Source organism: Asterias amurensis, chromosome 13 (assembly GCF_032118995.1).
Source record: "Asterias amurensis chromosome 13, ASM3211899v1".
Lineage (NCBI taxonomy): Eukaryota > Metazoa > Echinodermata > Asteroidea > Forcipulatida > Asteriidae > Asterias > Asterias amurensis.
Window position 1 is genome coordinate 1,949,880 of NC_092660.1, and position 11,847 is coordinate 1,961,726.

At 36.4% G+C, this 11,847-nt stretch overlaps 1 protein-coding gene across 1 annotated transcript; it reads right to left on the bottom strand.

Moving 5' to 3' along the window:
• Window positions 1–586: 586 nt before the first annotated feature.
• LOC139946210 (uncharacterized) lies at window positions 587–9,884 on the bottom strand. Its single transcript, XM_071943831.1, has 4 exons — window positions 9,795–9,884; window positions 8,615–8,892; window positions 7,372–7,562; window positions 587–6,659 (listed from the first exon to the last, which is right to left on the bottom strand). The coding sequence occupies exons 1-4, from the start codon at window positions 9,882–9,884 to the stop codon at window positions 6,550–6,552; spliced, it is 669 nt and encodes a 222-aa protein (XP_071799932.1). The 3' UTR covers window positions 587–6,549.
• Between the last annotated feature and the right edge of the window lie 1,963 nt (window positions 9,885–11,847).

An 11,847-nucleotide genomic window follows, 5' to 3' on the forward strand; every position in this document is an offset into this window, starting at 1 on the left:
ATGGTGCAAGTAAACTTAAGTGCCCGAAATGCATCTTGGCATGTCTGCATCTTGGCAAATAGTTGACCTTTTGGTGCGTGTTTAATTGTTAAAACACAAACTCCTCCAGGAAAAAAAACCTGACAAATCATTGATGGGGGCCAGGGGGACAGAAGTTTTCAGAGCTCAGTTTTTTAATTATGGTTTTCTGTTCCCTCTTCATGGATGGATGAGGGAATTCGTTGTGGAGGAGTGCAGTTTCATTGCCTTACCAGGGAGCTGAGATGGTTTAAGGAGTGAATTAAGGCCCAGTGACCAGGGGTAATAATGTGAAGCGCTTTGGGACGCCCTCCGGGTGTGAAAAGCGCTATATAAAAACGGGTTATTATTATTATTATTATTATTATTGCCTTATTGTTTTTAAGCATTGTGGTCACCCTCTAAAAAAATAAATCAGTATCAAGTTATCCTGGATTTCACTGTAAACATCAAATAACACTATTGGCCATGGGATTCTAATGTCATTGTTATTTTATGACCGTGTATACTTTGTCTGTTTTTAAAACAATATAAAAAATATTAGTGCTTGTTTCATTTCCTTAGGTAGAGGCATACCAAGCAGACTGACGCACACAACAGAGCATGACAGCAGAGCATTTCCCACCCCCACATTAGCAGTAGATTGGTTATCTACGAGACCTGCCTTGGTTCAACCCTCACTGCTTGCTTAAACTTTGGACAAGACCCATTCTCAACAGAAGAGGAAATGAATGGCTGTCATTTTGAGTTGCATAGAGGACTCCCTGACATGCGCCATTTGGTGAATCTTGCAGTCCATCAAGATTGTGATGCCCCTGTAGGATGGTTTACAAAGACTAAATAGACATCACTCGTCGATATGTAGCATAGCAAAGCAACTGTAGTTGAGTACTTCCGATTGAAACCTGGTGAAGACGTCTGGCGAGGACACCCTCTTATCACTCTACCAGTGGTGCTCTACCAAGACCTCAAGACAGTAGGCATCGTCTACACAGCATGATGGACTACTGAAGACTTCTGTCCAAGGAGGAATGGACGGAGAATGGTGGAAACGGCAGAAGCAGAACTGACAATTTTAGCTACGACAATTTTAGCTACGAGATAACTGCTACACACAAAGCAACTGTTCGATGTCTCAGGAGATTCTGTAACATCTGTGTTTTTTGTGTGTAGAGCTGTAAGCTGTATTATTGTCAATTTCTTATTAATTAAACATATCTAAAATGTTTTCACCATGATTCATAACAATTACATGTAAACCATAGAAGGTATTGCATATATAATTTGTTATACTCTGTAACAAATTGTGAAGTTTGATTGGTCGAGAACCAATCACATGATGTGATAGAAAAATGCATGTACCATGGCTGCACAGTGCGTAGGGTATCATGAGTTCTGGTGTACATTATACCTTGATCGAGAGAATAGTGAAGAATTGTTTCTTATTTGAACAACTGTTCGTCCGTTTTTTAAAATAATGTTCGAAGATGACAAAAGAACTTTGAGAAGAGGAATATTAAATGTGACCACGGTATAACAAAACAATTGTTGCACGCTGTGACTGACAGGAACCATGGGCTTCGCTTTGGGTGCCATTCTGCCCCTTGGGTTTACAAAACGCCATGGACTTGTCACAACGTGCAAGAACTGTATAAAGGTTTACATATCAGTCATGTTTTGTGCTTATGGTTTATTTGAACAAACAAAACTTAAAAACCATGGTTTTGAACCAATGTTGAAGTATTTTAAAACATGGTCTATAAACCAAAAACAAATAAAGCACTAGACAACATGGTTCATATATCATGGTTTATAACCTTTGAAGTTTAAGCATTTCAAACTTTGTTTACTTCTATATGTTAGAAACCATGGTGAAAACTTTGTCGAAACTTCAACCAAAAAAACTTGAAAAACATTACTGAAACGGTTTAAAAGTTGAAGTAACTGTCCAAACACTTTCCAAGAAAAGCACCGACTGAGTCTAGTCTTCTGTGAACATCTTATGATTTTTTTTATTCCAGTTGCAACAAAACCACTTTTTTGAACAAACAATTGCAGATTAAAATCATAACAAATAAAGAATCTTCACTGTTGAAGAAAGATTGATATGTAAAGTAAATTAAATTTTTCTTTACTAAATGGGTTGTGTTGTCACAGTCACTTCACATGACTGCTAGCTGCTTATATGGGCCTGCCACTGCGCTCAACCTATTTTTTTCGGCCACAGTGAGGTGTTATTATTGTCTGAAATTGACTGAAATTCTGTGTACTGAATCTGTTCGATATGACCATGATGACAAACCCCTTTCAAGGAAAACTTTTTTTGTCAAAAGCATAAAGGGTCATTACAAAACAATATGTCCTTGAAAGTTTCTAGGGCTGGATTTCACTAAGCAATAAAATCCATCGTAAGACAAATTTTCAGTATCACCATAGTGATTTGCATTGTGACATCACACTGTACCAAGCAACTACGACCGATTTGCAGTAACGATCAATTTTAGCTCTTAGTGAAATCGGCCCTAGGTCATATAGAAACACACAATCCCTACCGCCATTTCATCAAGACCACAGTGGTTTGTGATGAAACAGAGAAACAAATAAACGAAGACACAAAATGCAAGTTAAACCAAACAGCAATACAATCATCTAATTAGATCAAATAAAAGCTGCCCCTTATTTACATTATATTTATTTACAGGAAATTATGTTCTGATAATGTTCACTTTTGTAACACAACTTTATAACAATTAACAATTGTGAACTAAAATACAAAAACGGTGAAAATTGAGTAACACAATCAAGACAATTGTTAGTTGTCTCCTTCATTAAGTGAAGTTTTTAGAAGTGGTTCCCCTGGTAATTACTAAGCTGTATGGCCCACTCAGATTTAAAGACACTGGACTTGTTCGGTAATTTTTAAAGACCAGTCTTCTCACTTGGTGTATCTCAACACATGCACAACACAAAATTTGAACTCAAGAAAATACACCCTTGGCATTTTGTGTGCTTTCAGATGCTTGAATTCGAGACCTCAGCTGAGGTCTTGAATTAAGTTGGTATTTTTTAGTGGGAAATAAATTCTTTCTCAAAAACTATGTTACTTTAGAGGGAGCTGTTTCTCACAATGTTTTATACTATCAAGAGCTCTCCGTTGCCCGAAACCAAGTAAGTTTTTATGCTAACAACTATTTGGAGTAAAAAACTGCGTCACTTCAGAGGGAGCTGTTTCTCACAATGTTTTATACCATCAACCTCTCCCCATTACTAGTTACCAAGTGAGGTTTATGCTAATAATTATTTTGAGTAATTACCAATAGTGTCCACTGTCTTTAAATGAACATTACAGAATTGTTTTGTTTAGTAATTAACAGCAGTGTCCAGTGCCTTTAAGTAAAGATTAAGACTATATGGGTGCACTCGGCAATTCTTACTTGAGCTAATAATATGTGTATTAGTCATGTGCTGCCCTGTAAAAACATTTCTGCCTTAGATTTTCTGAATACAAATCTTCAAGAGATGCAAGCTTGGACTGAAATAAACCAAAAAGGGGGCAACATACCTCAAATTAATTTTATTTGTTTCAGTGGCAGTGTTTTCCCTGAGCGAGTGAGGTGATGTTTTGAAAAACAATTATATCAAAAGTTTCAGTACAACATTTATTCAGCAAGTACTATGATTATACACATGTATGATTGGAGATCCAACCATAAGAAAACTGTTTGTTGTCATACTTTGTTACTTCCCAGCTTTTGTAACTACTACATGTATTTTAAACCTTAAAGGCACTGGACACTGTGGTAACTGCAGTCGTTTTCACAAAGAGTTAGGACTCGTCTTATCTCGAGTTAGGACGAGTAACTCATCCTAACTTAAAATTAATCTTAGGGTCTGCATGCTACAGTGCAGGGTTGAGACTCGTCCTAAGTCCTAAGATTAGTCTTAAGTTAGGAAGAGTTTTGTGAAATCGACGGCAGGTCTTTGACAATTACCAAAAGTGTCTCGTGCCTTTAACCTCTAAAATGTACATTTTTAATACAACACAACAGTATTTTTGTTCCTAGTCTTTAAAGACACTGGACACCATGGGTAATTGTCAAAGATCAGTCTTCTCACTTGGTGTATCTCAACATATGCATAAAATAACAAACCTGTGAAAATTTGAGTTCAATCGGTCGTCTAATTTTGGGGATAATAATGAAAGAAGACAAAACACCCTTGTCACACGAAGTTGTGTACTTTCAGATGCTTGATTTCGAGACCTCAAAATAATTGTAAATCTGAGGTCTCGAAATCAAAAGTTGTGTGCGTTCAGATGCTTTATTTCAAGACCTCAAAATAATTGTAAATCTGAGGTCTCGAAATCAAATAAGTGGAAAATTACTTCTTTTTAAAAAACTACATTACTTCAGAGGGAGCCGTTTCTCACAATGTTTTATACTATCAACCTCTTCCATTACTCGTTGTCAAGTAAGGTTTTTTGCTAATAATTATTTTGAGTACTTACTAATGGTGTCCACTGCCTTTAACTTGGTTTGACACCTGATGGAATACTGTTGGGAATTTGAAAGAGGTACATACACTCAAGGCCAACTTCACCTAAACATTTCTGTCGCAAATGCTCACACAGGTTTGTTATTGTTATGCATATGTTGTTTCGCTTCCCACTATACTACTATGATATTTGTTATCGCTTCTATTGCCTCGTCCAATCCAGAAGCCTGGAAGCTATCTCGCTCCCCTGTCGCTGACCTGCATTTCGGGCAGTGGCTGCTTGATAAATACCAGTGAACCAAGCATTCTTGGCACGCAAGGAGAGACTTGCAGCAAGTCGCAAACATGGGCTTCTTCATTGGACCTGTGTAAAAGAACGTTGGGTTAGAAAATAGTTAGCAAAATAAAATTGAACATACTTGCTAATAATGAGAAGGCACTGATGGTACAATGAAGATGGTACTGTGTATCATAAGATTCCAGAAGAAAAAAATAGTCTGGTTTCTTTTTGTACAATGGAAAAAAGTATTCCTTGCTGTTTAGGAATGTATGCAGCATGACCAAGATGGTAGCAGCATAATACAGGTCTATCCCTGACAAGTGCAAAACAAGGGGAGTTTTTTGTACACAATAAATATTGGGGCATACCCCTTGATGCCCATCTCTAGATATGTGCCAGCTGAGATTTAATATCTTGATGTACAGCAACAGGACTGAAAAGATATAACCACTTTGAGTGCGCTTACCAACCTTTGCATATGACGCAAGAAAAAGAGTCCCTCAGTGCCCTTTCCTCTCTTCTTGTTAATTTGACGAGAAGATCCTTGGAGGTGGCCTTTGCAATGTTGGTTAGGCTCTCTTCAATTGACTTGGTTTTCTCAAAAAGGGTGTCCATCTTGTCATTTTGCTCATCAAAAGCATCAATCAGGTCTTTGGCCGTTTCTCTGCGTCTGAAAATACAAAACAACACAAAATGTGATTCCAATTTGCAATCTCTCATTGCCTGTGACAGGCACATTGGAAACGTAAAGTTTTTTTAAACTTATGAAATTGCTATGGAAATTTTCAAAATTGTCCAGACTTCTAATTGTACACACAAGGGGCTGCTATGTAAGCTTATAACACGAACAGAATTTCACAGCAGCTTTGAAAATGTACCCCCAAAAACCAAATCAAGACCCTGACCTTTGCTAGGAAACACTGGTCACCTCAAAATATGTACCAATTTGTCCAAACACTCGTTTAGAACACAACACCCAAATGTTAGTGGATGTGACATTTAAACACGAAAATCAGCACAAAAAAAGCTGTGGTGTGTGTTGCATATTTGCCTGAGGTTACACTGCAGACTTGCTCATAGAGTTTAAAACATTGTGTGAAACAGCTCCCTCTGAGGTAATGCAGTTTTTGAGAAAGAAGAAATTTTTCACTGAAGTGTTTGAATTGAATTTGAGACCTCAGCTTATTAGAGCACCAGAAAGCACAAAACTTGTGCGACGGGGGTGTTTTTACTTCCATTATTCTCATGTAACTTCAACGACCAATTGCATTCAAATTTTCAAATTGTATGCATATGTTGAGATACACCAAGTGACAAGACTGGTCTTGGACAATAACCAAAGGTGTCCAGGGGTGGATTTCACAAAGAGTTAAGACTAGTCTTATCTCGAGTTATGACCAATTACTCGTCCTAACTAAGGACTATCCATGCAATTTGGTTATCTCCTATGACTAGTTAAAAGTTAGGACTAGTCCTAACTCTTTGTGAAATTGCCCCCAGTGCCTTTGGATGAAGTTTTCCTTAATCATGGCTCAAGTAAGCATCAACTACACTCAATGGATTTGGGATGTACACACTTCATGCCAACTTAAATTTTTGAATAGTTAACAAGAAAATGTGGTTTGAGTCCCACCCCCTTTTCAGTCATGTGTACAAAACAAAGGTTTCTTTCGCACACTTGTAAGGTACCAAGCACATGCACACTGGGTGTGCAAAAGCAGTCGCGAATATACTATAATATCTATTTAACAAAATTATCACCTGTACTTGTTTTTTCTGCCTGTGCTGCGTTCACTCATGAAGTCCCTGTGGGCAGATGCCGTCATGCATAATATCTTCCTGGTTGGGGTTTTCCAGAAGTCTGATCCTGTGGTAAAATAACAATAATGATTGCAAAATACAATCAACGTTGTAGATTAGAATATGTACACATGCACATTTACTGAAACCTTTCTTTAAAAGGCTTATGAAATAAGATATTCTATGTAATTACAAGAATCTGTGTTCATTCTTACACAAGAACCTTTTTATGCCCAAATTTGGGTTCGTTGACACATTTTTTCAGAATTGTGTGTCTTCATGACTTCAAAGTGGAACATTGATGAGCTAATGTGATGTCATCCAAGGTCGCAATTGCAGCATCATATACTTGGTTTGTGCCAAAAACAAATACAGAATTTTCCTTCTCTTCAAATAGAAACCCCTCCAACACCTGTTTGTTGTCTCATTAATGAGTGTTTAGACTTTTCAGTGACCACTGTTTTCTCACTTGGGCAATAGGATCTTGGTTTTGTACGTCTGTTGTGCACCTTTGTTCCTGTCATGTGTTCACACTACTGCGCCCTCAAAAGCCCTGTTTAAGATTTTTAGTCATTTTGGAAAATCTTATTATTGGTACATTAAAATCTTAGTTTTGGACAAAAAGAAAGAAATCCCTTTGAAAGATCTGTACTACAACCAAATAAATAATTTGATTTGACTTTTTATTTTAGGGCCTAGGAGTACACTATTTTTATTTACACCTTTTGTATTGGAATTTGTTTCAATATGCATTTGTGTAAAGAAGTATTAGCACCAACCTTGAGTTCCCGGTCCATCTTGTATTTCATTTCCCTTACTGTCTATGACGATGATGGGCTGCTGTGAGTCAAGTTGTTCCTGTAGCTTGTCACTCACACTGTTTACATTGGCCTCTTGATTAGTGAGGCGCAAGTAGACAGTGTGTAGCGGCATCAGTAAGGAGCCCTGTGGTTCCACAAGCTGGACACTTCTGTGTGTTTAATTGTATTAAACTGTAGATTTTGAATTTGATCGGGGATAAAGAATATTATTATGTTTTTATGTTACACATACACCCATGTGTGTTAGTACTGTATACTCAGTACTGTCCCGAGGTCCGTTAAAAAATTCAAAGGCATTTTAAAACTCGGGTGGGATTTGAACTCATGACACTGCTCTATAGACAAGGGTTGTGGGTTTGTATCCAGCCCGAGTAATAATGCCTGTGAATTTTAGTTTGTACTTTGTGTACTGTCCTGAGTATACAGTGCTAACACACAGCGGGGTAGGCATGGGTTAACGAACCAAACTAACTTAAACATTTATTAAATTGGTAAAGAGAAAAAGACTGGCATTTGGTTTAATAAAAAAATATTGTTGTACAACTCAAACAAGATGTGACCTGGTTTGTTCTGTTGGGGGGGGGGGGGTAGTCTTGGCCCAAGACTATGGTGCTTGATTTTGGATAGTGTACTACTATGTGCCCGCGACGGTATGATTTAGTTAGCTGGACGGCTTGAAATCTAGACTACACTCTGCACATAGTTGAAAAATGCGAAACAAAACCATTTTCACAACCGCCAAGCAGCCTAAATGCAAATAACCAACCAAAATTAAACCAAACTTACATGTGCCTATTTCAAATGGCATGTAACCAGAAACAACATATTTTTGTAAAGGGCCTTGTTGGACAGCCCTTAACCCCGAATGTAGTTTTTAGACCAAGTCAATCCTTAAAGAAAAAGGGGGTGTTGCCAAAAATGGCATAGCTACAAGTTAACTTAAAGCGACCTTGCTGTGCTGCGCCTTGAACACCCAGCAGGGTGGATACGTGCGCATTACAAGTCTTATTATTATTATTATTATTATTATTATTATGATAGTGGTGTGTCTATTCACGTTCACATATTATATGCAAAGTGATAGCACCACTCCAAGTGTCGTGTCTTTGTCTAACAATGTAACATAGATTTAATATTTGAGTTTGGGTCAAAACTGTGTAGTTTTTTTCTGATTGACAAAGGGCGTAATTCAAATGTTTACCTTGCAAACGTTTTAGACTGTGCCCTTCTATATGATGGGGGAGTGTTGGCCGATGACGGTGGGCCACTAGCACCAACAGGGGCCCCTCTTGAAGTCGAACCAAGTTGACTCGCTGGAGCTGATGGAATTTGGTCATGTTGGACCGCTGAAGAGGTGTCGCCATTAACCTCATAGTGGGCCTTGTCCAAAAGCAAATGGGCGGAGTATCTCCCACTATCCTCCTCTGCAAAAATCGCCGTGTTTGTGTCATCGGACAAAAACATGGATCCTTGTGTGACCTGATAATTTAAAAATAGGTACAAAATTATAGTCTTTGCACTTTCCTTTCATTTTTAATGAATTTTCACAAAGGTATTAACTGTAAGTGTATTTTGATTAAAAGTCACCCTTTTTCAACTTGAGCTTGTCCATAACACTTCTCAATCTAATGGGGCAAAGAAACAGGTGCCTACCCAGATTCGGGGAGGGGAGGGGCCTTAAAAGTTTCTTTTGTTTTAGTTATTGTTTAATTTATTTATTCAATTGTTTACTTATTTGTGGAAAAGGTGACTAAATAAAGATACAGACCTAACTAACCCAGAAAGTTCCACACCATGGATAACTGAATAAAAATCTAAAATCTTAATTAGTGAACTCTGCTTTGGGAAAATTTGGAAAAACAGAAGCCTAGGAATGGGACAGCTTTTAATTGTATATACAGTGGGTGTAGCAAAGTAATTTAGATTTAAAAGAATTACTTGTTTAATTTTTTATGGAGAACTTTAACCAAAATAATGAAATAGAGCAGAGCTAAGGTTTTATACTTTTAAAAATACAAAGGTCAGCATAGTCAGTGGATGTAAAAATTACAAGAAATATTATAGGATGGAACAAAATGGCCTAAATGGGGGTCATAAAATTTTCACAGGCAATCAAAAAGGCAACCAACTCCATTTTAAAAGGAGACACATGGACCATGTCGAAAGCACAAAATACACGTTTCTAACGACATCTCATTATGCTCAAGGAAGTAAGAATGTAATGTTAATTAGTATTTTCTTCTTTTTCCTGGAGATTGCCAGCAGCTGGTTCTTTCGTGTCGTGCGCCAGCAACTATCACCTCGTGTGACATGGCCTTTTTAAACAATGAAGCTTCCAAACTTTTGTAAACACTATTACTAACAAAAGGCTGGATACGCACCTGAAAAATACGACTGATTTTCGAAATTGTCATGTCCTCCTGTCTTACGGACAGTCGCTTACTTCCTCTGAAGAGGATGTACGTCTCCATCTCAAAAAACATGTCAAAATGTAGGACTACACAAAAGTAAAACGAGTAAATACACAGCAGTTGGCAAACTTTTTAACGTATGTACGCAAAAGTTTACACGAGAGAAAGCGCGGCTATTGTACACTCCTTTCCCGTCATGCATCGGGAGAAAACTTTTTATCCGGAAACAGCCGAAGTTTGTTCGTGAGCTCGGCTGCACTCAGTTATTACTGCGTGCTGCAATAGGACGAAACGAACCCTTTACCTTTTACCAAGTTTAATCTTCAAAAGGAAAAAACGATGAACGAACCCATTACCCTTTCTTAAAAAAAAAAAATCCAAATGAAAAAGGAAAGACGACCTGTTACCCTTTACTTGTTTTTAGTTTTTAAAAGGAAAAAACAAAAAACGGACCCATTACCCTATACCGTCTTAAATATCTTCAAAAGGAAAAAGAAAAAACGAACCTTTAACCCTTTACCGTTTTTTAATTTTTAAAGGAAAACAAAACAAAACACAAACCCATTACCCTTTATCCTTCTCAAAATCTTCAAAAGGAAAAAGAAAAAACGAACCTTTTACCTTTAACCGTTTTAAAAATCTTCAAAAGGAAAAAGAAAAAACGAACCTTTTACCCTGTACCATTTTTAAAATCTTCAAAAGGAAAAAGGAAAAACGAACCTTTTACCCTTTACCGTTTAAAAAATCTTCAAAAGGAAAAAGAAAAAACGAACCTTTTACCCTTTAACCGTTTTAAAAATCTTCAAAAGGAAAAAGGAAAAACGAACCTTTAACCCTTTACCGTTTTAAAAATCTTCAAAAGAAAAAAGAAAAAACGAACCTTTAACCCTTTACCGTTTTAAAAATCTTCAAAAGGAAAAAGAAAAAACGAACCTTAAACCCTTTACCGTTTTAAAAGTCTTCAAAAGGAAAAAGGAAAAACGAACCTTTAACCCTTTACCGTTTTAAAACCCTTCAAAACGAAAAAGAAAAAACGAACCTTTAACCCTTTAACCGTTTTAAAAATCTTCAAAAGGAAAAAGAAAAAACGAACCTTTTACCCTTTACCGTTTTAAAAATCTTCAAAAGAAAAAAGAAAAACCGAACCTTTAACCCTTTACCGTTTTAAAAATCTTCAAAAGGAAAAAGGAAAAACGAACCTTTAACCCTTTACCGTTTTAAAAATCTTCAAAAGGAAAAAGGCAAAACGAACCTATTACCCTTTACCATTTGTTAATCTTCAAAAGGAAAAAGAAAAAACGAACCTTTTACCCTTTACCGTTTTAAAAAATCTTCAAAAGAAAAAAGAAAAAACGAACCTTTAACCCTTTACCGTTTTAAAAATCTTCAAAAGGAAAAAGAAAAAACGAACCTTTAACCCTTTACCGTTTTAAAAATCTTCAAAAGGAAATAGAAAAAACGATCCTTTTACCCTTTACCGTTTTAAAAATCTTCAAAAGGAACAAGGAAAAACGAACCCTTTACCCTTTACCGTTTTAAAAATCTTCAAAAGGAAAAAGAAAAAACGAACCTTTAACCTTTTACCATTTTAAAAATCTTCGAAAGGAAAAAGAAAAAACGAACCTTTTACCCTTTACCGTTTTAAAAAATCTTCAAAAGGAACAAGAAAAAACGAACCTTTTACCCTTTAACTGTTTTAAAAATCTTCAAAAGGAAAAAGGAAAAACGAACCTTTAACCCTTTACCGTTTTAAAAATCTTCAAAAGAAAAAAGAAAAAACGAACCTTTAACCCTTTACCGTTTTAAAAATCTTCAAAAGGAAAAAGAAAAAACGAACCTTTTACCCTTTAACCGTTTTAAAAATCTTCAAAAGGAAAAAGGAAAAACGAACCTTTAACCCTTTACCGTTTTAAAAATCTTCAAAAGGAAAAAGAAAAAACGAACCTTTAACCCTTTACCGTTTTAAAAATCTTCAAAAGGAAAAAGAAAAAACGAACCTTTTACCCTTTAACCATTTTAAAAA